This window comes from Musa acuminata, chromosome BXJ3-2, assembly GCF_036884655.1.
Source record: "Musa acuminata AAA Group cultivar baxijiao chromosome BXJ3-2, Cavendish_Baxijiao_AAA, whole genome shotgun sequence".
NCBI lineage: Eukaryota > Viridiplantae > Streptophyta > Magnoliopsida > Zingiberales > Musaceae > Musa > Musa acuminata.
In genome coordinates, this window is record NC_088350.1 from 31,564,317 (window position 1) to 31,591,375 (window position 27,059).

General features: G+C 38.2%; 2 protein-coding genes and 1 long non-coding RNA gene across 4 annotated transcripts; 1 reads left to right on the forward strand and 2 right to left on the reverse strand.

The window, feature by feature from the left end:
* Nucleotides 1-5,842: 5,842 nt before the first annotated feature.
* On the reverse strand, nucleotides 5,843-12,619 carry LOC135631474 (uncharacterized). The gene is made up of 4 exons (XR_010494396.1): nucleotides 12,484-12,619; nucleotides 11,603-11,675; nucleotides 10,979-11,113; nucleotides 5,843-6,273 (listed from the first exon to the last, which is right to left on the reverse strand). It is a non-coding gene; the product is annotated as an uncharacterized LOC135631474 (long non-coding RNA).
* Nucleotides 12,620-13,919: 1,300 nt separating this feature from the next.
* On the forward strand, nucleotides 13,920-15,682 carry LOC135631686 (probable receptor-like protein kinase At5g20050). Its single transcript, XM_065139452.1, has one exon. It carries the CDS (start codon nucleotides 14,129-14,131, stop codon nucleotides 15,500-15,502), a length of 1,374 nt encoding a protein of 457 aa, XP_064995524.1. The 5' UTR covers nucleotides 13,920-14,128; the 3' UTR covers nucleotides 15,503-15,682.
* A 1,141-nt stretch (nucleotides 15,683-16,823) lies between these two features.
* Nucleotides 16,824-26,433, reverse strand: LOC135630834 (uncharacterized). 2 transcript variants are annotated; one of them, XM_065138066.1, is made up of 11 exons: nucleotides 26,223-26,352; nucleotides 25,781-26,052; nucleotides 24,871-25,031; nucleotides 23,750-24,782; nucleotides 20,881-21,632; nucleotides 20,715-20,780; nucleotides 20,459-20,642; nucleotides 20,285-20,380; nucleotides 20,125-20,191; nucleotides 18,025-18,175; nucleotides 16,824-17,899 (listed from the first exon to the last, which is right to left on the reverse strand). In XM_065138066.1, the coding sequence occupies exons 4-11, from the start codon at nucleotides 24,701-24,703 to the stop codon at nucleotides 17,209-17,211; spliced, it is 2,961 nt and encodes a 986-aa protein (XP_064994138.1). In that variant the 5' UTR covers nucleotides 24,704-24,782; nucleotides 24,871-25,031; nucleotides 25,781-26,052; nucleotides 26,223-26,352; the 3' UTR covers nucleotides 16,824-17,208. The 2 variants fall into 2 exon arrangements, with proteins under 2 accessions (XP_064994138.1, XP_064994137.1); XM_065138065.1 differs by lacking the exon at nucleotides 25,781-26,052 and having other exon boundaries at nucleotides 26,223-26,433.
* Between the last annotated feature and the right edge of the window lie 626 nt (nucleotides 26,434-27,059).

The following is a 27,059-nucleotide window of genomic DNA, read 5'->3' on the forward strand; positions in this document are numbered from 1 at the left end:
TCGTCAAAATGCCAGACGCCATGCACTCGGTTTTCGAAACCTTGCATCAAATGCCACCGTCTGTCGTGCTCCAGCGATCACCCCCTTGCTAATCTTGATTAGGTTTGCAGACAAGCATGAGAGGTGATGCCACATTGACCTGCAGCAGAGAGGGGGACACCTTCATTGTGATAAAAAGCAATACAGTAGTACTTCATTCATGACTGGTGGAGTGGCTCACCATTCTCTCTCTCTCTCTCTCTCTCTGCTTTCCTGCCACCACACTTGACAATGCCAGTGGCACAACATACCACTGCATGTGTTGCTGCACACCTCTCTCTCTCTCTCTCTCTTCTTTATGGATGTTTGGGCACTCAAACCTTATTGAGCAGTGAAAGGTAGATTCATATGATGGTAAGCAGCCTTTCGCAAGTATTGAACCCCAAGATATGTGTTTCTCATGTGTCTCTGGTCCCCAGGACAGCATGTGGAAGAGGAGTCATACCTCAATCCTCCTCTTCGCTTCTCCTCCTCCCTTCCTATAAAATATGGGAAGCATCTCAATGTGCATGTGATCCTTCTACATGCCATAATTACCTTTCAGATTTAAATACCACACAATCTAACCCCAGGCACAGACACACTAGTTTTATCTTCTCAGTCTCCTCCTAAACCACCTCTGTATCCCTCTGCCAGGGGATTCATCCATCCACACCAACATGCAGCATGAGCTTTACTTCCACCATTGCCTCACCTTTATCCTTGGATGCTGATCTAAAAAGGAGTGAGAAATCATGGGAAATCTCATCCTGATGTGCTTGTAAACCCTTGGGAAGAAGAAGAAGCCATTCCTCTCCATGCTTTATGGAACAAGGGGTGGATAATGCCTGTCATGCAGTAAACTAATAGCAGCACCCCCCAAGGCTTCCTAATCATAGCAACACTACTTTTGTGTATGCATGCAACCATGCATGTGTCTGTGTTGATGCGAATAACCGGAAGCTTTCATTCCCAATGCAGGGCACTGAGGATTCAAAGTAACCTGATGGCCATGAAGGGCAAGTAGGAAGCAGGAGATGAGTTTGGAGTCCTTCAAGAGGGTACCATGTCCTTTCTCTTTCTTCAAAGAGGCCCTTAGTTTATGACCCAACTTGATTCTCCTGCTTGCGGCAAATCCCTATCTCACTATTACTTAAATGCAACTGTACCCATTTGAGCTTATCTCAAAAGAACACACGAAAGACAGATTCCAATGTTAAGCACACAGGATCTCTGTGCATGTGAAAGAAATGATATAACCCAAGTAATCCATATAAAATTGCCTCAGTAGTCCATGTTTAGCTGGACCAAAACTACTTCTTCTTAGCATCAGCACAATCTGTTTGTATCTTCCTCTAAAACTAATCCCCCCTCCCCCTCCCTTGTGCAGGAATAGTAAGGAAAGAAGGAGAGCCCAGAGAATCCAGTAGCATTTTGGAATCTTTTTACATGCAAGAAGGTGGTCAACTTACATTTTGTTGGCACCTCATGCAATCATGCGAAGACCATGATAACTTAATCCTTCTTCACCTTAATAATGCAGCTAATGATACGGCAAACTATTTAATAGAAGGTGGTAATGTGATGTCAAAGAAGAGGCAAAACCAGGTTACTACAGCAGACTTGCAGCATCAGATAACTATAGAAAGATTGATGTGGAATGGCATTAATTAGAATCTACATCCTGGACTACAGTGCATCATCAGCCTTATAATAACAAGTGGTGTTGGACATCATCGATATGAGTTTATGTGACTTTTAGAGGCTCTGAAATCACAACTGCTGCTCTTCTTTCAGCCTTCAGGAAGCCAGTCGAGCAAACATGCGAGATTTGACGAAGGGAAATCTCATAGGAAGGGAAATATATATATATAGGAATATTTAAATATTTATTTAAATATTTTAGATCACACTCTATCTTTTAGATAATTTTTTTCTTATTTAATTTTATTAAAGTTATCATAATTGCTATAAATAATTTGTTTTTCTATCTTTCTTACAAATCGCATACATTCATCTCAATTAAGTATCCAATTTTCAGAAATTGATTTAGTTGAAGGCTGTTTTGGGGTATACCAATTAACTTCGACTGATGAGGAATGACAACCTCTCAGAAAGTAATACTTTCATGTCCAAAAAGAAAACCCCCTCCTATTCTGCCTGCAGTGTTCAATGCATCAGGCGATTATGAACTCATGAAACATGAGCTAAGATCGATCAAGAATTCCACACATTTAACACATTCCTGCGATCAATCATTCATGCCCGCAAACTGTTTGCACAAATGTTGTCAGTTTCTGCTGGCACATGAATGATCGAATCCAGTAGCAGCCTCCACAACACGCCGTTAGATCAAACTGCGATCTCCCCTTCCATCTCCGGTTGCAGCGGCGCCCCCCAAGGGGCTCTGAGAACAAGAAAGGCTACAAGACCCTCCCCCGCGACAAGAATCAAACCAAAACACATGTCCAACATGGAAGCTGTTGGTCGTTAGGCGTGCCGACAGCCGTCCGACCGAAGCCTCGCAACAGCTGCAGCCCAGGTGCTGCGCTCTTTTCTTTAACCACAGGGCGGGGGTTCTCGCAGTGGCATTCCGTCGAACACATGGCGCGCAGCCTGAGAGACGCTGGCTCGGGTGCTGCGCTGCCATGGATTCCATCTCACATGAGGCCGCAGGGGGCTCACAAAACCAGACCCGGGGGAGGCATGAACAGACGCCTCTCGTATTCTAATGGCCTGCACTCCCCCTAGTAAATTGTTTGAGATCTCGTCTCATCACAGCTCACTTTGTTTGGTGCCCCTCGGCCACTGCTGCCCCCAGCTAAATGCCAAAGGCCGGTCCTTCATCTGCGCCAATCTGTCGGGGGTATGGAAGACAAGGGGAGCATCGCCATCTCCTTCTCCATGATTGGCAAGTCTCCCACTCCTCCAAGGAATACTCTATTTTATGTGTCCTGCACTGCTGCTTCTCCCTGTCTTCTCTCCTCCACAGAGTGGTTGGGTTACAGCTGCGAGTGAGCTAATTGTTGCAGCTCAAATCACGCTTAGCTGTAACAGTGATCCACTCTGTTAATTTATATTTCCTCTTATATTTCTATAGACTTTGATCGCCCAAACAATAATCTCAATCGTTTGGGCGTTCATCGGAGAAGATAGAAGGTGGGTTTGGGGAAGAAGTCTCCAATAGGAGATCTAAAAGCCCATCTCCAATAGTTTGACTTTGATTTGGCATTTAGTGCTTAATTGCATGGTTTATACATCTCTTCATAGACGTCAACACCTTTTTCCTCAGGCAGTCACTGAGGCATATAACTATTGGAGCTTACAAAGTCAACCGTCTTTGCATCTCCACACAAATCATAATTATCTTCTGCCTAAGAAGATAATCTTCAGACATTCAATTTTGCTTATGCATACCGATCATATTAATAATCTTTTGTGGTTTCAGTTTTTCTTAATCTACAAAAAAAAAAATTCAGGTTTACATTCTTAAGTTAGTAATTACTCACTAAGGGGCATGAAATCTTATTTTGCTTAAATTCCAGAATTTGACTTATCATGGTGTTTGGGTCCCAAGTTTTTCGTTCAAGGCTTAATCTATAGTTTGTCCTTCTTGATTGCTTAAATTTGTGGGTTGACTTTTTTGTAGCACCTAATTTATGGTTTGACTGTTTATGGTTGACTAATTGCTTAACTAATACAAAGTCTTTAGTGGCTTAATTATTTTCATCCTAGAGAAATTTCAAAATCCTTTAGGGTAAAAAAATATGCTTTTTGTTACCTCCTATAAAATAAGAAATGCATTTGCCCTTCTCATTTCCTATGGTAAGATCAAGGGATTGCTCAGATGTTCTATGAACAACAAAAAGCTTCTAACTTTGTCATAATAATTATCACCACTTCCAAATCATCTGTAAAGTCAAATTAGTAAATGTGATAGATTGACCAAGTTTAACAACAGGGAATTTAAATTAAATGGAGATGATAACTAGATATAATTTCCTGCTCCAACAACATGTTAACACAAATCAACTTTCACCAAAAAAAATCTGAAGTAAATGTGACAGGATTCAATTATCTTGAAAAATTCTAACAAATATTGTTTCATTTAATGCAAAGATTCATGAGCAGTATCAAGTCAACTCAGACAACTATATAACCTTAAAGCAATATTGCAAACTACAAAGAGTCAACTTCTAGACTCTCTTATCAGCCAACATAAAGAGACAACCCAACATGAACATATGGAGATATCAACATCACAAGCACTGTTTGGTCGGGTAATTAGAGCATAATTAACTGAGAAATGAAACTTACCTTCTTAACTTGTGATACATCAGGTCACATGAGACATATCCACACTCTTCTTCATCTCTCAGTGAATCTCCACCAATCCAACATGAACAGTTGCATGTCCTACTTCAAATAATTAATGCAATGCTGTTGCTTTCCTTCAATGAATAGATGAGCCAAACAGCTAACATCATCAACAGGCAATAATGCACACAAGAAAAGAGAGAGGGAGGTTGGGAACCTACACCATGAGCATATCCACATTAGCCTGGAATCATGTGGGGTTTTCCTTCCTGCACAATGACTTCAGAACGGCAACAGCCAGGCAGAGAAAGAAACCATATGGCCACTGAAACAAATGCCAAAAGGATATTAGTTCGGACCACTGCTTTTTGGTCCACCATTACAGCCTACATAATAACTCAAACTGGACATCAGAAAACAGCAACCTCACTTGGTGACAGTACTGGTATTCGAACTCAGTGATGCCATCTCTGAGGCTTCTTTTGGGGTCTCTGACAAATATGTCCTGCATCATCCTGAGATGCCTCACATCAGGACACTGAAAGCTGCAGGAGAAAAACTTCAGGAACTTGACATGGTTAAAAATTTTACAGTAATTGCTTATGATGATTTTGTCTACCCCTAGCAACTAGTCTAATATGAAAACTTACCCACATTTTGAGTTACTTTCCAAGCAATGCCTCATACATCAGTAAGATAAATCTTATATCCATGAAGGCATGAAAAGTACACCATGGACTCAAGCTAACCACAGAATTCAAGTAGTAAAAAGAGATGGAAAGGTGCACATCTATCTAAACTCTACAGATTTATCTATAGGACATCAATACTATCTTGTTCACACCTAGCCTTTTACAATTAGATCAAGTCAACTTGAACAAAAATCATGGTTGTCTCAAATTAGCAAGTAGAAGAGACTATTAATTGCTGCATCATCACCTAAACCTACTTGCTCCAGCAAACAGTGAAGTTTTCTCAATCTCCCTATTACAACTCTTTCAGGATGACAACACCAGTTGACCTTGTGCTCTCCCCTCATATCTGCAAAATTAGCCAATCAAATTTTAGGTTAGTTCATTATGCTAAAAGAAACTGCAGCTTTATAATCATGCACAAAGTCAATCGAAAATAAAAAACAAGAAGGAAGCATACCAAAATTTATGTGAAATTGCTTCATGATTCATGCATCGAAACAAAGTCTCAGCGTTCTCTGAGAACCTGCAGAGAACCTGCAGAAGATCTTGACTATTAAAAGCGACAAGATGTTAACAGAATAACCATATTGGATCTGCAGACCAGCTATTAACAGAATTCAACGCCAGCACAATTATATCAGGATAAACAGCATTACTGAGTACTATATATAATTTATAATGACAATTGCAGGCCTCAATACAAAAAAGGATTTTCACACCCCAAAGCAGAGGAAATTAGGTAAAAATATCATTATCTGCAACACTCAACACTCAACTGTAATCATAAGCACCTGCAGATGAACTCTTCACTGTTATCAAGGTTTAATTGTATAACCATATCCCGTTTGCAAATTATGTTTACATCAGTGTCTGTAACATTGGAACTGGTTATACCACTCACGTTAAAATAAGATGACCACCTTCCCTTATACAGATGAATCATCTGCATTTCGGCACATCCTATGATACAAGGTTTACAAAGATATTCATAAACCTGGTTCCTAACCTACATGTTTACAATCCATATCTTCAAAAGTTGATCAACGCAGCAGCAAAGGTATCTTTGATGAACTTGGTCCCAAAAGATTGCTGGTCCTTTTCAGACACATATAGAATATGATGATTCCAACAGTTGGATAGAGTTCAGGTACCCCATGATTCCAACAGTTACAACCAAGCTCGAGTTTGTAGATAACCTGCTTGATGGCTTTTTTCCCAACTGAAACATCAAAGACTATGATACCTAGTCAAGAAAATAATTGCGAATATCAGTTATTAGAGATAGGCTAACACAATTATTTTCCAGAACTAAAAATAATATAGCACTTTGACCGCATATCAACCGCTGAAAATAATAATTGCCAGATTCCGTAAATGTCATCTATCACAAAAATTCAAGGGAATTATGTGTCATGTTAACAAATTTTGATAACTTAGAGCTATAGCCACTGCAACTACATCATGTTTCCCAAACCAGAAAATATCAGTTGCCCATAAAAAGTACAATCAAATTTGTAACAGCAGATTTATGCAAATTTATAATAATTCATTATATATAAAAATGAAAAATACACTAATTGTGCTTGGATCCTGGATACACAGACATAAATGAATAAATTTTATTTTTCCATAATGGAGTTCTAGTGTTTTGCAAAGTAGTTTAAGAAACATGACCATTTCATTTACTGTAAACACTACTTAGTCCACTCATCATTACAGAAGCAGCTAATTTGTACAATCACGTATTAGATAATTAAGCGCCAAATGCATTTGAATTTGGCATCTTCTACTGATGTCACCAAATGCAAGAAAGCAACTAAGTTTACATATGTGGTTTCCAATATCGGATTGCTAGCTAGATGAACTGTGTAGCATCAAACTTCGTGAAATTATATAGATTAGTTTCTAAATATGTACAATGCATATAGACTATATATTCAATAAACTGCCTTGATGTGGTGCACCTTATTATCTATCCCCGTTTATAGCAAGCAATAGCCAAGGGCCCCAAACAGATATGGCATAAGCAGTTCTTTCACAAAGCATCAGAGCTTGCAAAGCCCATGTAATACCATGGTAGAGTTAGATTCTGAAAACACCAAAAGATGTGATACTAGGAAGAATCAGCCAAATTAAAGGGAATGGCACATCATCTGCTATCTATCACATCCTCCAACTTCCTTGTTCTGATCAGTTGTCTCATTAATCCAGCAAGCTGAGTGGGTCTCAACCTATACTGTGTTAAATTTAGTAGAGAATTTTTTAGCATAAAATATTTTTTGTTTTCTCAAATATTATTTTTATGTTTTTAGAGTTTTGCTTTTTTACATCATTGTGAATAGTGTTTTGTTTTTTTTTATATAGTTTTACATTTTTCATTCTTGAAATATTTTCTCGACTAAGTCAAGTCTTGCTGATCCCAATTTTCCATTTCCAATGGTATTGTCACTAGCAGATACTAATTCAAATATTGACTTGCAAAATATAACTCAAACTATGCTTGTATTACAGTTAGCCTTCACATGTTTTGCATCATAGCCACTATGTAAATGTGGCAATAGTTTTGTAGCATAGATATATAAATTTTGTTTAAAACACATATATATTTTAAATTTCCTAAAATCCATCTAGCAACAACAAAATGCCCTGATTATTTAGGATTGATCACCTGGATCTCTCCTACAATTAAGCTTTATTTAGGAAATATTACTAGTTAGACCTAAACCTGTATTAAATTGATATTAATACATGCTCATAAAATATGACAAAGTTTTATAATGGTTGTGAGCTACCTAATGTAACTGTTTTTTTGGGTCTCAAAGCAGTGAGAAAGATTTAACAATAAGCATGGACAAGCCAAGTTAATTACCCAAAATATGACCAGAAACAACTTATATTTAATTATATCACACATCAAATTACAACTATAGCCATATGAACAATATGACCGATCATCCTGTTTATATATATATATATATATATATATATATATACACACACACACACACACACACATATATATATATAAGTATATGTGTATATATATATATATGTATATATATATACATATATATATATACATATATATATATGTGTGTGTGTGTGAGTATGTATGTATGTATGTATGTATATATGACCTTTCTATTCCATAGATACTACTAAAATGCATATATTTAGTTAAAAAATTTAGTTAAATAATTCATATACTTAGTATGACCAAATGCATATACACTCTCAAACAATACACACTACACAGAATAATATTTAGTTAAAGAATTTTGATTTTCGATAACTTAGTATTACCCTTAATAACAATTTAGTTAGTTATCTTCTACAGTGTTGTGCCTTTTTTCATGGAATTCTTATGTATATTCAATAATGTCATTCAATATCACTAGTATACCTTCTAATGAAGTATAATATCAATATACACTTGGGATTAGAATGGATTAATATATATTATCTTTGTGTTTGTTATTGACTACAAATTAAATTCTATGAATTTAAGCATGATAAAATGCTAATCTTGTAAAGATAATGTTGAATATGAGAACATGCCAACAATAGCTGATTTAAAGATCATATGAGCATTTATTTTAACTTTGCTGTCTGGATTATCACCTAGAACCCCAACTTTGCTTAGGCTTTCAAGTTATATCCATGGTTGTCATCATAGATTGTCTGAAAATTACAAGCTCTGGCACTTTATACAAGCTTACCTGGCCCGTTATTTTGGGTTCAATTTACTACCAAAAAAGCCTATCTTCGCACTTGACAGCCAAACATAAAACCAGATATGCATAGTGGATTATGCAAAGCGATTTAGATTTTCCAAATGCATATGCAATGTAGCTGCTCAAGTCAATTGATATGTACATCTCTAGAACTTGTGATAAGTTCATTTTTTAACATTGTGTTGCTTTTGATAGACATGTGATTAACATAAGAATTCTTGATAAGTAATGTATATGTATTATGATTATATTAGTTGAATTTTTTATCTTTTAATTTACCCCATGTACCTACCTAATAACCTACCTCAACATGCTAGATAGACTGACAACCTCATTCCGCAATGCTCGAGTCATAAAATTTATTAGGTTCCTCTCCAGTCAATGTAAAAGGAGAGGATTCTGAAAATGTGACACAAAGGTTTGTAATTATAGAAAGAGGACAACAGAGGGAAGGAGCATGAGTTAATAGAAAAAAGAGTTGCTCGAGAAATATTTAAGTAATTAACTCTAGAAGACCAATGAAGGGTGAAGAGAACAGGATACACTGAGGCAACAAACTAAAAAACATACATATTTAGAAGGTTCATCGAGAAAAACAGGACAATGACCAAGATTTTGGAAAGAGGTATGTTGATCGCAAAGAAAAATGCTAGGCCTAACATTAGAAAAAATTCATACATGTACTATATATATGAGTAAAGAAGAATACATAGGATAGATAATTCTGGCACTAGTATTATACTGAAAGATAAGTATAAAATATAGAAGAAAATAACCTACTTACATCGTACGATCCAAACAACTTCTTACACTATCCTTGCTCATTATTGTTAATCATTTGAACTTTGAAAAGCAATAATGCAACTAAACCTTTGCACATAACTAGTCTAGTTCAAGGTCAATCCATTAAAGAATATTGTCGGAAAACAACCTGATACATATACTGGTTTGATAAATTAGATAAACCAAGTTTGGCCCATAACTCCAAATTGTCTTATCCAAAGTACTTAGTAGCAGACTCATCTAGTTTGACAAGTTAATCCAATTCATTATCATCTTTCAATGTTGCATCACTATTGTCACAGTCTCCTCCAATCAAAGCCTTGATGTCCTCGACAGGCCAAATAGAGAACACAAAGCCTAAAATCATTTCCTAATAGGTGATATGTGGAATGCATAGAACCCTAATAGCAGTTTCACGCCACAAGATGCACCTTGCACCACCAGTTTGTAGGAGATTTATATTGGAATAGGGAATCTGTCTAGTGCAAGGATTTAAGATCCCTCCAAACCCTGTTTTTGCAACCTACCAGACCGATACTGACTGATACCACCCAATAAAATAATTAAAAATTAAAAATAATTGATATGTACAGGTATCGAGCTATACATTTTTAACCAGTACATCATTAAGACCTCGCAGCAGTGGTCCTAACTTTGCTATATTAACAATAATCACAATTTGACTCAATCAACCTACTAACCCTGTAATTTAGATAGGGTCACAAAACACTAAAAACCAAACTATGAATACTAGGCACATCTAGTATTATATAAGCCAATCCAATTCATCATCAACTTTCAGTGTGAAACTATTTAAATTAAGTTAAAACAAACATTGCTAGGTGACGCACAAGGACAACAACTGGAACTAAAAGTTAGCCAATGTGCATTTCAATAGAACTCATGCCAAGGGATGTTCATCTCTTAATTGATAATCTAAATATGGAGAAATGACAGCTAGGTGATTTTTAATTATTATATCAATCATTCTGCCTAAGATCTCACCACTCTGGAAACAAACAGCTGAAAGTGACGCATGGGTATGTTAAACAGAATTGTTAACTCATATCAAAATTTGAAATTTCCATGCAAATAAGTTCAGCATGAGAAAAGGTTGTTAGCTTAAATGCACAAATCCTCCAGCATGCTGTACACAGAAAGAGATGTTTCAAAGCTAGATTTGTTTGTGATGCAGCATCAGTAAATATATCACAATTATAAACACATGGTTATGATGCATAAGTACTGAGTCCTAACAACAATTGTACTGCATGTATATCGACAAATACATTAGAGATCAAATATTAAATAGCAAAAAAACAACTGAAAGAAAAAGCTTTCTTAGAATACTTTTGGTGAAGTTTCTTCCATCATGCATGTATCACATGCAGAAAGTAAGCCTGAAATAGAAGGTAAAAGAAATAGAAGTACCAAATGATCAAATATACTGTTGTAGCCATAAGAATAAGATGGAAGTATTGTCACACTGTTTGAAGTGCAAAAGGCATGACAACTCCATCATCACAGACCTGTGGAAGCAGTGTTTAGAAGCCTCCAACTTTGGCCCTGGAAGAGACATATTAAGCATCAAATATGTCCCAAATGGAACAATTCATTGAAGTCAATCTAATGGATCTGTTGCATCAGTAGTGTTCATGCTCATGAGATCTGGAATCAATACAAAACTATGTATAGATGATCGTCATCAATTACGAGGATATTCACATCACTGTGGTGAAGGTCAAAATTGATTATCCACTATATCATACATGACAACAACAAATAAATTAATATTGTTCATGCAAAAACACTTCCATCATATGAATTCAGGAGAACCAAAATTGAAGCAAGTATACGTATATGTTCACCAAGGATCTACAGATAGAAGTCCCCAAGCATAAAACTAATTATTAGAGTATCAGAATCATCCTTTCACAAATTAAACTTGTCAAACATACTGTAATGGCATTTTGGTTTCAACAAAAATCACAAGATACAAGTAAGAAGTTAAGTTCGGTATAAATTTGGTTATGAGAGCAACAAGTGATTGCCCACCTTAACAACACCGATGGGTGGAAGGCATGCAAACACCAACTTGATGCTGGATGACACCCATAACAATTGATATCTGATGTACAAAACAGTTTTCTATTAACAGGGCAATCTCCACCAAAACATATTCATATATCTGTTCCAACATGTATATATACACAGATATGTTGAATAAAGTTGTTATTTCAGGGCAAAAAGAAAGTCAAATAATTAACATCAAGTTCAGAAATGTAAAGAACTTCCCACAGAGAATACATCATATAGCTAAATGTTTATAATACAAAAAGATTTTGTCACAGAAAGTGACTACCCTGACATTTAGAAATGTAATTTCGAATATTAAATACACAGCTACAGCTTCAACTGCCATCTTACATATGAACCTAAGCATCCTGAGGTTATGGTAATTTTGCAAGACCACAAACAGATTATTACAACAATCCTGAGGCCTGTTGGCAACTTTGCAAGACCTAAGCATGTCTTCTAGAAACTGAGGTTTCTGTGATTATTTCAGAATGTATTAAGTTCCTTAGCTCCACTAAGTGTTGATCATTTGATATGTTCAACGCTAGATGGAGGTTTGTCATCAATGCTTCCTGTTCCCAACTGATTGGACCAGAAGCATGTAATGCTATCAAAGTGGATCGATAGGGATTCAACTCTGAAAAATCAAAGCAAAAAAGTTTCTTCTCAACAACATAAAATTCGAGCGAAAAGGGAACAAAATATGTAAAACCGAAAAAGAAATCACCAAGAGAACTGATAATGTTCGATAGGGTCTGGCGAATGCAGGATTTGGAAACGAAAAAGAAGGATAAAAGCAATTGATTCACCGATTACAAACGACAAATCGACGAGTTACGGATGACCGATACATTACCAACCTTCGACGGAAACAACGACGACGAGGACAGATGAGAGAGCCGATCGATCGACACCGCTTGTTCTTCAAAATTACTCTTTTTTGGTTTAATTATCTTTAATTATTGGCGGCCATTTCCTGCCTCCGAAACAGCCCAAAGGAGAAAATTAATGGAATTTATACCCCATACGGTGGGAGAAATATAAAATGGAACCGATAGGACGTATCCAATCCGGTTTTCTGCGTGCCTCACAAGTCCGTGAGCGTGAGGCCTTTGCGATTTGTGAACACTCGGATCTACGGTCCGGATCATCAGAAGGGGTACAACGGACGGCGAATGATCATTTTCCAAGCTTAATTGCAAGTAAGGACAAATAATTACCTTTGGAGTGCGGTGTTCGGTATCTATCAACTGTCATTATTGGCAATTCAAATAGTATATTTTGTTATTTGTGATATTTTATCTTCAGTTACGTAAATTATATGAATTACATTTTTTGGTGTATTACAATGAATATATATATATATATATATATATATATATGAATTACATTTTCTCTTTGTTCCTAATTAAAATTGAATCGAAATCAAAATCAATCAATAACTTTATAATTCTAAATCGAAATGAACTTGCTATCAAAAATAATAATTATGAATCGATCGGAGTTATGGAGGTCTCCAGAATTAAGGTTAGGAGTATCTGTCTCTAGAATGCATGACTTGAAACACTTAATGGAACCAGTAAAAGACACTGCACTGCATGCATATGCATCCACATTCTCGTGAGGCGACTGACCTCCTGTCTTCTCCCTCTCTTCATTTTTGTTGGAACGTTGATCGATTTTGAACCATGAATTTTTCTTAGCTAAACGTACGAAAGCTCATCTTTGTTGACCAAATCCCAGAAGCAATGAGTCACGACGCAGTTTCCCTTCGGTCTTCACCTACCGTCGTTCTATCTATCTATCTATCTATCTATCTATCTTGTTTAACAAGACAAGCGAGATGTGGACATTCTTAGTCTTAGTCTTCTGATCGCAACGAACGTTAGGGGAAGTCCTTCCAACAGCAACATCTAGAAAGAAGAAAGCTTTACTTGCGCAAAATAAGAATCATTTAGCAGGGAAGTCGATGAATGCACATGAATGCACATTGTGAGCTAATTATATATTTTTCTTATAATTAATTATTTTTAATATATCGATCTTTACATTTTGAAAAGTTATATTGAGAAAATGAAATGGTGTGGTCAAACCCAAACCCAGTTGTTGACTTGTGCACCAAACGCTTGAAAGTCCACGCAAGGCAACAGCTTTTTGTTATCATCCATTTAGCTCTTTAGATCCCATTCCGTTGACCTGCAGAATAATATGCTATGCTCAAAACCTGAAAACAGTTGATTAGTACACCAAATATGTGAAGCCCGTGCCAGGGAATAGCTATTTTTTTCATTGTCATGCTTCTTTCCAATGTGGTTTGGGATCATTGAATATTACCGTGTTGAAAGAAAAAGCAAGAGAAGTTGCTGAAAAGAACAACAAGAACTCCAATAGTTTCTCTCTAAGACCTCTTCGCCCCTCCCTCACTTTGGCTTTTGGTATTTACAAGTCAATGCTTGAACAATGGGAAGAAGATGAAGAGGGTTAATACCTTGTGATGAGCCTCCGATGGAGCCCAAGAAGGCGAAACTTGTAGCCTGCGTAGGGATCGGTTGCCTCCTCGTCCTGCTTGTGATTGTCTTCTCGCGCGTGGAGCCGTCCAAGGACTTCCTCACCGTAGCAGCCATAGGCTTAGCAGTCGTCCTGGTTATCACCCTGTGGCTGTTGGTGCACTACATCATCCTGAACCGGAGGCGGACGTCGGCTCTGCATCGACTGTCCAACGAAGGCCAAGAGCTTCGGTTCCAATACAGCTTCTTCCGCAAGGTCGCCGGGCTACCGACCAAGTTCTCGCTCAAGGAACTCGATGCCGCCACCGACAACTTCCAGGCGTTGATCGGACGCGGAGGATCCGGGGCGGTCTTCAAGGGGATCCTCGACAACGGCACGCCAGTCGCCGTGAAGCGGATCGAGGGGGCGGAGTACGGCGAGAAGGAGTTCCGGGCGGAGATCTCGGCCATCGCCAGCGTCCAGCACGTCAACCTGGTGCGCCTCCTCGGCTACTGCCTCGTCCCCGGCGGCGGTCCGTGCTTCCTCGTCTACGAGTTCATCGAGAACGGATCCCTGGACGGCTGGATATTCTCGTCGGCAAGGGAACACCGCGCGCGGAGGGGGCAGTGCCTGCCGTGGCCGTTGCGGTACCAGGTGGCGATCGACGTCGCCCGGGCGCTGGCCTACCTGCACCACGACTGCCGGGCGCGCGTCCTGCACCTCGACATCAAGCCGGAGAACATACTGCTCGACACGGGCTTCCGGGGGGTCGTCGCCGACTTCGGCTTGTCGAAGCTGATGAGCCGGGACCAGAGCCGGATAGTGGCGAGCGTGAGAGGGACCAGGGGCTACCTGGCACCGGAGTGGCTCCTGGGCTCCGGCATCTCCGAGAGGTCCGACATCTACAGCTACGGGATGGTGCTGCTGGAGCTGGTGGGCGGCCGCCGGAACGTCCGCGTGGTCGACCCCACGGCCGACGCGGAACAGCGGAAGTGGTCCTACTTCCCGAAAATCGTGATGGAGAAGGCGAGGGAGGGGAGGGTGATGGAGGTGGTGGACGAGAGGCTAGAGAGGGTGGACGAGAGGCAGGTAACGACGATGGTGAACGTAGCGCTGTGGTGCATCCAGGAACAGCCGGAGCTCCGGCCGAGCATGGCGCGGGTGTTCGACATGCTCGAGGGGAGGTTGGCCGTCGGGGCGCCGCCGGAGACGGAGATGATAGTGGTGGACCTGCTATCCATAATGGACGAGGATCAAACAAGCGCCGCCGCCACCAGCAGCAGCTGCGGCACATTTGGGCCTAGGAATGAGGCGTCGGCTGGAGGCCAGTCAGAAGGACCGCACGCGACGTACTCTAGTTACTCTGCTATGTCGCAGCTGTCGGGACGATGACACTGATACAAATTGGCGTTCTTCTTTCTCGTTTCTTTTGGATGCTGAATGTTGTTTCCCTTGAATCATATTGTCTGGAGATTAAATTGTGATGACTTTTCTTCTTCCTTTGGCCCACAGTTCTGATGTAACAACATATCCTGCCATCGAAAAGAAAAGAAAGAACAAGGATTAGTTCTAGAGTTGCAATTTTGACTCCTCGGTTGTTCTGGAGTTGGTGAGAATGAATGACATATCTTAAGCAGGTGATGAAGCCTCACAAGGAAAGGGTTCCATGTTTGTGCCCTGCGTCATGAACAGATTTCTCGTATGATTCTCTAGGAGTCAAGAATTATACTTGTTTGCGGAGGATTCTGGCAATAAAGATTAAAGAGGAGATGGCTGCTTGAGAACCACCTGGTAAAAAAATTATTCGGAAGGCACTTATTCTAGTCAAGGAAATATTGTGGGGGCCATTGTTATGGCTAAAGATTATACAGCAAACTATCACAATCTTTTTGGGCTGCTGTAGTAACTCGAAGGCTGTCGTTGATAAAGATCTGCCACCCTCTGTTGAGCTGCATTTGTGGCATTTACAATGACATTTTCTTAGTTGATAAGAACTGAACTGAATTTATAAGCACATCAACAACGCTGGGAGCATGCAAATTCAGCACACAACGTTTTCCTTCTTTTGTTGACCAACTTAAAATTTTAGTTCCCGATGAATTAATCCATTCGTAGTTTAGCCTTAGTCTATCATTCAATGTAATGTTATCATAAGAACCCTGGGGTTGTCTTCCAGTATGATAATTAAGTCCATAAACTTGATTTAGCTAAGCCCCTCAGAACTGTTCAATAAAGAAATTCCACAAAAAATATTCGCTACGGATTTATTAAATCAATTTGTCCGGGGATGCCAGATGTAATATCTCGAAAAATATCATTAAAAACAAACATTTACCTTGTGGAATAGATTATATGGGTGTGACATGCAGTCATCAAATACCTCAAGAAGCTGAATTTTCATAATCCCGCTCTGCTGCAAGATCAAACTCAAAATAGAGTGTTTTCAAAGATCAGCTGGTTTTGTACCTATTTCACATAACATACTAGCAGCATGTAAGATAATAAAGAGAGTAATAATCCCTCAACTAATCAAAATAGAAATGCATACCAGTAAATGAAAATTTAATAAACTCATCCATGTATTTTATATCAAAATTATTCTCAAGTCCAGATCAGAAAATTTACTAAAAAGAGACTGGTGACTATTTAAAATATGTATGACAATTTTTTTCTCAAGTCCAGATCATTTTAAATACAAAGAACTCAACCTATATATGTATGGCAATTTTTTCATCACTGGTGACTAAGAGAAAGGATAAGTAAACATCCTAACATCAAAAATAGCCCCAGGGGGGGGTGTGTGGTCAAAGAAACGACAGTATAGTTGATTGCATGGTGTACATGCCAATTATTGTGTACTTCCTGAACATCTATTGTCCAATGAAGCCGCATGTGAAAAACTTCAGATATAACAATATGAGAGAGCAGGCAGCAGAACATATACCACGAATAGCCAAATTGAAAATACACATTGGCAAAGATACCTTTGACTTAAAGACTCTAAGGTGCGTTACTATCATATCCACAACTGAGAAGTGTAGATCAATGATAATTACCATTAAAGCACCTAAGTGTTATTTATCTCACTGAGTTGAATTTCATGTACCACTTCCTCGACTGTTCTTACTGTATGGAGTAAGAGGAGGAAATGAAGGCACAGACTGCAATATGAATTTGCGACCACTCCTGAGACCGGATGAAGAGCTCGACCTAGTCTCCTGAAAGAGCCTTTTAGGTGGAGAAACTCGTTTCTGTTTGGGTGAACTTGCCGTAACAGCCTTAATTGGTGAGCAGGGATCCTCCAAAACCTCGGGAGCATCATCCCCTACACTTTTATTTGGTCCATTGTCAGAGTCTGGCTCCAATAGTATCTTGCTTTTACCAAACTGAGGAAGAGGAGTGACTGGTGAACTACGCCAGCGAAGAGGAGTGCCTACTAAGGAACTTCCCTGAAATAATCTTGTCTGTAAAATCTTTGGTTCTTTGGTCTTAAATGAAACAGAGGCACCATCATTACTTGGTGGGGGATTTGGTATGGGACTAAAATTGCATATGTCTGGAAAACCATCCCAACCAGGAGAAAATGTGTCCACTTTGATATCAAAATCTATTTCCTGGTCATCTGGGACCAGCAACATATTATCTTCTCTTGCCATTTCAAATGTACTTTTGCTGATCATATTCATGGGAGAACCTGGTGATCCTTCATAACATTGTATAGCAGAAGCACTTGTTTCTGGTGAAGCATAATAGGTAATAGGAAGCAATGACTTCGGCACATCGACTCCACTGCCACAGATGATGACAAAGAGGGCAAACGAGAAAATAAAGCAGCTGGTCAGGAACACGCAAGAAGCAAATCAACAATCAAAAGATATCATTATTAATTACAAAGGCAAAATGATGAAAATTACTTTGAGCTTTGTATTGATGGTGTCAGCGGGGATAGGTGTGAGTTCACTTCCCTTGTAACCAATTTCTCCTTTGAGTTTTCAGCAGATGGATCTCTCACTAACTTTTGTTCCTTAGATTTCATATGTTCGATTTCGATGATGTCAGCACATCCTGCACAAGGAGGCATACTTGTTGGTAGTCAGGAAAATAAGATATTAAATGAAAATATCAACATAATATCTGGAGAAATTTATATGTTATCATGCCATGTACTATTCATAACAGCTTATGACTGTTACAGCAGATAGCTTTCTAGCAAATTTATATGTTTTAACATTCTCCAACTTATACATATTCTCCACAAACCAATGCCCAGAACTTGCCAAATTATCAGGATTAAAGATATTGCCTAAACTTCCCACAAACACAAACTAGCTCATTTAATAGCATGCACAAATGGATGTGATTTTTTCAATCAATTTTGAAGGGCAACAAAGAAGAATTTTCATCCAGCTAACAGTGTCACTGCCAATCTAGCATGATATTAGACTAGGATAAAGCCTATTTCCAAAAAAATGATGAATATAATGTAATAAAAATTAATAATTTAATACAACATATCAGTTAAAAGTTTATTAGAAAACAAAGGTAAGAAGTTTCTTCTCTTGTTTTTATCAAAAATAAATAAGAACAGCATTTAAGGTGGTTTTATGTTGGCAACAAAACATAAAACATGAAGGACAAATAATTATTTGATGGCTCTTATTTTGACTAGTGATTTTGTGATCATAAAAGAGGGCAGGCCTCGATGTCCCAGTAATGTTAACCATTTACGGTTAAAGTGACTAGGTACACTTAATAATAGGTGGTTCTTCATATGACTGTAAGGTCGTTTCATTATGATTTAAATGACTAGGGTTTGATTCACTTGCAAGGCTAATGTTTTGATCAGTGACACTTCCCAGACTCCAAATTAGTTGGAGCCTTATGCGAGGCCATCCTTTACATTTTAACCTTAATAAAGTTCAATGGTGAATGAAAAATCCATGTAGCCGACCGTAAGAAATGGTATATATATGTTTTCATTATATTAGCAAAAGTTTTCCTTGGATGAGCATCACACTATACAAAATAAGTACAGAATCAAAGAAAGAATAAAACCCAAGCAATTGGATAATAAATATCCAAATCATTTCTCGTTTGGGGTGTTTAGACTGGATATGAACTACAATCAAGCAATGAACTACAATTCTCGTCTGGTTGTCAATTCAAGCATCCTCAACCTCCTCTCTCCCCAGCCTAAACACTCCCAGCAAAACCTCCAAAAAGAAAAAAGGGAGAACTTAAAACCAGGTAAAGAAAACTGGCCCATGACCACTCCTAGTGGATCTCAAAAATACACCAGCTTGAAAAGTTTCATGCAGTGTGTTTAAAACTTTCCAAGACTTGCATTAGATGCATACAATTTGCTGTACATAATTGCTATGGCATAAACGGTTATATGAGGTGTATATATATGGAACAAAGGTTTGTAAGGACACTGTAAATGTCAAAATCCTGTCCATGTTAAATAATTAAAAAACAAATGCGTGAGATAGCTTCTGACTATTTTGACTATTAATGGACAAGAACCTAGAGATCAGATAAAAATGCTCAGGAGCAAATATACAATTGGATATGATGAAAAGGTCCAATCCAGCCTTCGCAAAGGGAACTTTTAATGAACAGCAGTGAAACTCCTAATGCTGCATGGATAAGTATGTCATGTTAAAAGGACAAAATAGATAACATGTGCCCAACAAAGATAAGAAACTAAAATTGGTGCTACTCAAAACCATAATTACATGGGAAATCATTCAGTCAAAGGAAACATAAAATTTAAGCACCATGCCAATTGAGAATGAAATGCTAAAGAACAGTTACAAGGATGAAACATAGACATTCAAATTTGAGGAACACAGCTTATAATGACAAGTTTAGCTCCATAGGCATGTTGAAGTAAGATGAATAAACTGGTCTATTTTTTCATTTAGTTATGGAAATGTAGGTTTGTTCAATGACCACAATTTTTTGTAGTCCAAAGTAATTACAGCACAGCAAATTTCATTTCATACTCTTACCATCTTTTCTGCCAAAAGTATTTTTACAACCTTCACATCGGCATCCAAAAGAACATCCAACACCAGCCTTGGCAAAAAAAAGATGGCAAAGAAAAACCATTAAATCAAGATAGAGTTAAGAAGCAAAAAGTGTAGCAAAATCATATTACTGTTAAGCAACCTGATAACATTCACAGTATTTCTTGAGGCAAAGTGACTTTTTGCAATTGCACCCTCTTTTGTGTCTGGCAGAGGATGGGGTTGTCCCTGTACTCTCCTGCAGAATGTAAAACTCAATCAGTACCCAGGAAAGAATTTATTAATGAGACGAACTAATATGTTATAAAATTCTTACTTCACTGTCTTTTGGAGGATTACTGACATAAAGAACAACCTTAGGAGCAAATGCAAGTGGATTTCGAGACTCTATCTGCTGCCTGGCTTCATGGATAGTATCCTCATTTTCTGGTCTGTTAACGCACTGTTGGCATCCACAAACTTCAGAACAAAATGTTCCAGCAGCAAAGCAGTCACAGTAGCTGTAAGGATAGAAAGGAGAAACATGAATGTGTTACCATGAAGAATAGCCTTAACATTAAATCATCACTTACAGTTTCAAACATTTCGACCTCTTGCAACTGCATCGTTTCTGACCCTCATTGTCAGATGCCTTCTTCCTGACAAATTCAGATTCCAAATGACAAAAAAGTCAGCGAAAAAAGAATAAAAGACAGAAAATAGAAATCTGAACTGATGTGCACCAAGATGCAAACTTACCTCTTCTTTCTAGGACTAGATTGACTTGACAGATTTAATTTACTGTCATCTACTGAAAGTGGCCTTTTCAAACTACATGGTGTCACATACTGATCGGTAAGCCTGGGCTGCATGGAGCACTCAATAGGTTTTGTACTCAGTGGGGTTTGATGACTAATAGAAGATATTGTAAGTTCCATCATATCATTTTGGAGATGTTTGTCTCCAGTATCGTCACAGGTATTATCAGGCATGGGTTTCTCAGAATTTGCAGTTAATGTAAATGAAAATTTTCCTGTTAATCCTGGTGAAACCAACTCACTGTTTGAACCTTGTGATATCTGCTCACTGTTCCCAAGAAATGACTCCTCCTCCATGCATGAATCTTTTCCTAGTGCTTGCACCATCATACTACAGTTATTATGTCCAACACTTCCAACGGTGTTCAAGTGCAAGCCAATGCCTGATGGCCTGGGATCTGTAACAGAGGAATCTCCTTTCTTTTGGCCAGACACATCGACCCTGTCAACAGATTTGCACAAATGACCTTGAGAGATTAGTTGAGACCCTTGCTTCATCCCAGAGGCCTCAATTGGTTTCACATGAGAAGGATCTGAAGTATTCATGTGCAAGGAAATTTCTAGTGGTTCTTCACTGGTGATATCACAGATGAAATTCTTAATGAGTTTTTTGCATTCACCATCTGTCTTATGATTCTCAATAGCCTCAAATTGAAGACGTTTTCGCATCCCACGCTGAAGCTGAGCAGTATCCTACATTAACTACTATAATCATCATACTGAATAATACCTATAAAACGTGGCGACAGGAAAAGACCCAACTGAACTTTACAGATATTATTATAGAAGTTTGGAGACTAAATATTTCAATGGAAATCATGAAAGAAAACTTCCCAGGAATTGATTCTCTAAATGAAGAAGCCAGTCACTATAAACTTTAAACAGATAAAAAAACAACATGAGTGACATGCAAGGAATTAATAAAACAGCCTGTTGATTAAACCAGGTGCACACACAAAGACAAAGAAAATAAAAGAACAAGAAAAGAGAAACAAACAGTAAGAATGAAGCAAGTAAAGGACAATAGGACAACCAATTCCTTATAATGTTTATTGCCACAATCTTGCTGACTATAAGCAATCAGAAGTTAAATTCTTCAAAAATATAGCCAGAGTAGATGATTATGAACCAAGACACCAAGTCAAAATCTACCTAGTCAGAAACCCATTATCCTCATCAGTGCACAACATGAATGTTCCCTTGTGGACTAATGAGGCACGCCAACTTTCAGCATACATTGGCTCATGCCTCATAGACGGCACTCAAAATCACTCTGAGACCATTAATCACAACTCAATGTACTTACTATAACTAAGAAAGAATAGACCTTGTAAAATAACCAAAATGCTTAACCCTAAGTTAGTACAAGTAGGCATAAAAAAATAGAAATATTATATATGTATATAGATAACACATGTAAACGTATACATCCTTTCATTATTTCATGTAAGTATATAGATTATACATGTAAACATTTAAGTATATAGATTACACATGTAGACACACATAATTTGGATGAAATAGAGAATATCTTACAATCCACCTTCGTAAGTTTTATTTACTAGTTGACAACATTTTCAGGAAAATTTTATTAAAGGAACATAAAAACAACCGCCTTCAAAAACCTTGAATAGAATTAAAAAGTAAAAAAGATAGAAGAAAAAACAGGCCTTAGTTGACTGAATTATAGTGAACTGCAAGTGTTCCTACATATATCAAGTTTTCTATGTATATAAAAGGAAAGGAAAATCTAACAAGGAATATGAAAGGGATTATGTTACACTAGATTTGCTACAAAAGTTTACTTCTTCGTAGTTCATGCTAATCTAAACCAAGATTCTAAATACCAGTCCAATATCAATTTCAACAACCTATCAAACTGATATGGCACTTACATATTCATTGGCATACAAACAAAGACCCGCTCAGTATAACTTGGAAAAAATTTTAAAAAGTGGTATGCCAAGCAATAACGGAGATATATGATATATTTTTAGTGCTAGGTCAAACTGTAACTATATTTTAAAACCATGGTCCAAACTTAAATTATTTTTATATTGGGTCTAAAGTGATTATGGCCCAATAATGGACAGGTGTAGTCACACTTGATTAACCCCCCACGGCCCCCCCCCCCCCCTCCCCCCACCCCAAGAAAAGGAGTCACAAATAATATCTAATATAAGTACATAAAATAGGTAACTCAAATTGTTATTCTGTATATGATGCACACATATGAGATGCATTTTAACATATTCAGGTCAGGCATCAATTGCTAATGCAAGTTTCCTAGGCACATCAATTGCAAGTTCACTGATGCTTAGCTATGGGTTGGGTTAGATCAGGCTGAAATGGTGGGTAAGGCAACATAAGTCTACTACAAATGTGACTTGCCACTGGATCAATATTTCTTGACCCAGACTTGACCTGAACAGTAACTGATGAATCAAGATCATATCAACTTGGGTTAAAAGTCAAAATGGCTGAAGTCAAATCAGTTTAGAAGGACTATATATGCTCTGTAACATTTTCTAATGAAGGTTTACTTGGATCAGGTTGAGCAGTATCATCAAGGAAGTGTATTCTCAACCTGAACCGAAACCTGAAACAGTTACTGACGAATCAAGATATCTTGACCTGAACCTGACTCGTGAACCTGTTTCCAACAGCTTTGGTCAAGATTCCCATCCCTACATTTGCCCAAGCAAAAAGGCATTGATGTGAATGAATCTCAGTAAGCAAAGTCATTTTACAACTTTATTACCCTGATCCTGACCTGAAGTTACGTAAGGAATGCCAAAGTTAATTAGTACCTCATCATATGGAGTCTGGTTATCAGCTGACAGAATGAACTCTCCTGATACATCAGGATCATGGCTAACTACCTGAACGTCCTGAAGTAATTCTGGTAGAGATTGAGGGGAAGAGTGCAATACACCCTGTTCTCCAGCAGCACAAATTTGCAATATGCCTTGTGAGTTGCAACAAAAATCTGATGTGTTGTTTGGCTTCTCATCAGATACATTTTTACCCTTATCATCCAACTTCAAAGAAACATCATCTGTTTTATTTTGATTTACTTGTGGTGCCATCAACAAGTCAGTATCCATACAGTTATCAGTGGTGATTGGTACTAGTGGCTCATCAAGTGCTATCTTATGAGATTCTTTGCCTTCATCAGCCATTTTTGGCTTGTCATCTTGCAGAGAAAGATTCACAAGAAATGATGCTTCATCTCTCTTTAGATCCTTCTCAGCATTTGATGATGAGTTTAACCATTCAGTAGCTTCAGAAGCAAAACTGTTCTTCATAGGGGATACATGAATCTCAGAATTCATTTCTTCAGTACTGATACAGACACTACATAAACGTTGAGGAAGAACCACAGCTTGTTGTGATTGCAGATCAGGTGAATCAGAATGCTCACTTGGATCAGCTATAAATCGATCTACAAAAGCTGAAGCCAAAGGAGAAACAGACTGCAAGTGATCAGAACGATTCTTATTAGATTCTATAATATTCTCGTTGGTGCTAGTACAGCTTCCATGTACATTTTGAGGCAACTCTGCAGATTGCTTCGAGCATTCTGGTGAAACGGAATCATCATCACAAATTTCCAACGTATCAGCCAGAAAAGCATCAACACAAGTTGAAGAGCCACCACAAGTTTCATGTTCAGGAGAAGGATTGCCTTCACCTTCAGATTCATGACCGCTAGGAGTCAACTTTACTGTTGATACTGAACCATGAGATTTACACCTAAGCATGTCCCCTGAGAGTGTTGTGGCATCAGCAGACTGCCAAAGAGAAAACTTAGCTACAGCATCCAAGGCTAGAGATTGGGAACTGGAGAAAAACAACATGAATCATAAATAAAATCAACCCATCAGAAATTATCTTTTTATGGTATCTAAGTATGCCAAAGCAGCAGTACCTTTTTAAAATGTCTGATTTCCTGGGCTGAACAAAATGTGGCGATTTAAAGACAGGTTCAGGGGACGGGAAATTAAGATCTCCATATGTTGGTAAACCATGACTGGCATTAGCTTGATGAATAGGCGACAAATTGCTAACATAGCTAGAAAAAGGAGAATCCTACAAAGGAAGACAGACCACAATCCCAATGTCAAATGCTGTAGAACGGGAGAGAAAAGAGACTGCATAAACTACAGAATACACCAACAACAATTGAGAACATATTTTCAGGTAGGCCATGAAGATGAGATGAATCCACATTGTCATCGATGACTAAAACTATGATTGAGACAATTTCAACTGCATTATTTCCATGAACAGGAAGTCAAAATTTATGCAAGTAGAAGCATCCTAACAAATTCTTGTTGTAATGCACTGAACTCAAAAGAGCTACTTTGACAAAAAAAAACAGTGAATACAGACACTGAAATGATCAAGAGAGAAGCAAGATAAGAAGATAAGTGGCAGATAGAAAGGTGGAATCTTATGGAAATCCACTATCACTGTCCAGTGCATGCCGTTTGACAGAATACCAAGACCGAAAAACAAGCCAAGATCTACGATGCTAAGCCCTAAGAAAGCACAGAGTCAAAAAGAAAGCAAATGAGAGCTTTCTTAAAGCGACACATATTGGTTTTTACAAAGTAGGGGAAACGGTCAATGATGTGAAATGATCAAACGAACAAAATTCTCTCCAACAAAATCATCATGGCAATTCCAAATATTCTAAATCGTCCAACTCCAAGAATCATTTGATATAAGAAATATGTATCTGTTACAACAGCAAAGCGTCAACAGCAAATTCTTACTACATGCCTGAAAGAAAATGTTTTGCTTCAAAAATTGTAAGCAGATAGATTACCGACAACCTGAAGTGGTCATGCCCATGTTCCTTTTACATGTTGAGAATCCAAGTAAAACATTTTAGCGCTCAACAAATCTACGTGGGAGGTTTGAGCAGGTCTGGCGAAAAAAGGTCCCTACAAAACCCTACCGCCCACCTCAAAAACAAACGAAATGCCCAACCCTTCTTGAAGCGAGTTCACAAAGGGGCCTAATCCAGTGTATTACTGGGGTTACTGAGCACAGACAGTCAACGGCCAACACTCCCGTCCAACAAACGAAGGATGGGTAGATAAATCTGGAAAGAAATACTCAAAACGAGAAATACATCAGCGGTTACAGTCAGATGATTCCAGGAACACTATGAACCAGATCGAGCCAAGTACAAACAAAAAGGAAGAAGGAATCGATGCAACGGGGCACGAGGAAGATGGAGATGGAGATGGATAGGAAGGAAAGAGGGAGAACCTTGATCGGTGGAGAGGAGGCGGTGGCGGAGGCGGTGGAGGCGGAATTCTTGCTGGCATCTGGGGAATCCATGGCGGCCCCAAACCCTAATTGCTCCCAACCTCGGGCTAAAATGATCGAACCTCGTGAGGCTATGAGCGCGCGAGTTTCTTTTCTTTTCTTTTTCCTTTTTTCCTTCTCTTTTGTTTAGGTTATTAAATTGGATTTTTGGTTCGCTGCGCTGCGGTCGTGAGTGGGGAAATGGTGGGAGGAGGGGGGATTAAATGAGCGAGGGCGGGAACGTTGAAATTACCGAAAAGGACACGGAGGCTGTCGAATTGACGGATCAACACGTGGTCGTCCATGGGATGAGGGTTTCGTCACCCTCTCGAACGAGACAGCCTACATGTGTTTTTGTTTTTTGTTTTTTGTTTTTTGTTTTTTGTGTGTAATTTTTTTGGCCATATTGCATATATATGGCCAAAAAAATCTTAAATTTTAAATCTTGATCCACCTATGAAGTCCTAACTTCCATGTCCTTGGTTCAAGTATTCGATAAAAACTATTTAATGATCATGTTTAGTCTCATCGATTGTTTTGAATAAATAATAATTGACTTTTGTGATAAGAGATTGAAGAAAGTAATTTTTGAACATTCAACTTAAATTTATATTATTATTAATTTGTTATTCTTTGACCGGTACGACAGGTCAAACCACATAGATTGTTAGATGATCTGTTGCATTTCCAACTTGTATACTGCATTTACTATGATTCCCATCTTAACTTGACATTTCCAAGCATTCGTTGTTGTGAAGGAACCGATAAATTAGTCGACTACTGAAACTTCAATTTCAT

Bases quoted from the DNA above. Each gene is read 5' to 3' on its own strand.
- LOC135631686 (XM_065139452.1), top strand. From the start codon at position 14,129: ATGGAGCCCAAGAAGGCGAAACTTGTAGCCTGCGTAGGGATCGGTTGC.
- LOC135630834 (XM_065138065.1), bottom strand. From the start codon at position 26,294: ATGGATTCCCCAGATGCCAGCAAGAATTCCGCCTCCACCGCCTCCGCC. The intron at 21,633-23,749 runs GTACTAATTAAC...TAGTTAATGTAG, and splicing joins ACCAGACTCCATATGATGAG to GATACTGCTCAGCTTCAGCG. The intron at 20,781-20,880 runs GTAAGTTTGCAT...TGAATTTGTCAG, and splicing joins TCTAGTCCTAGAAAGAAGAG to GAAGAAGGCATCTGACAATG.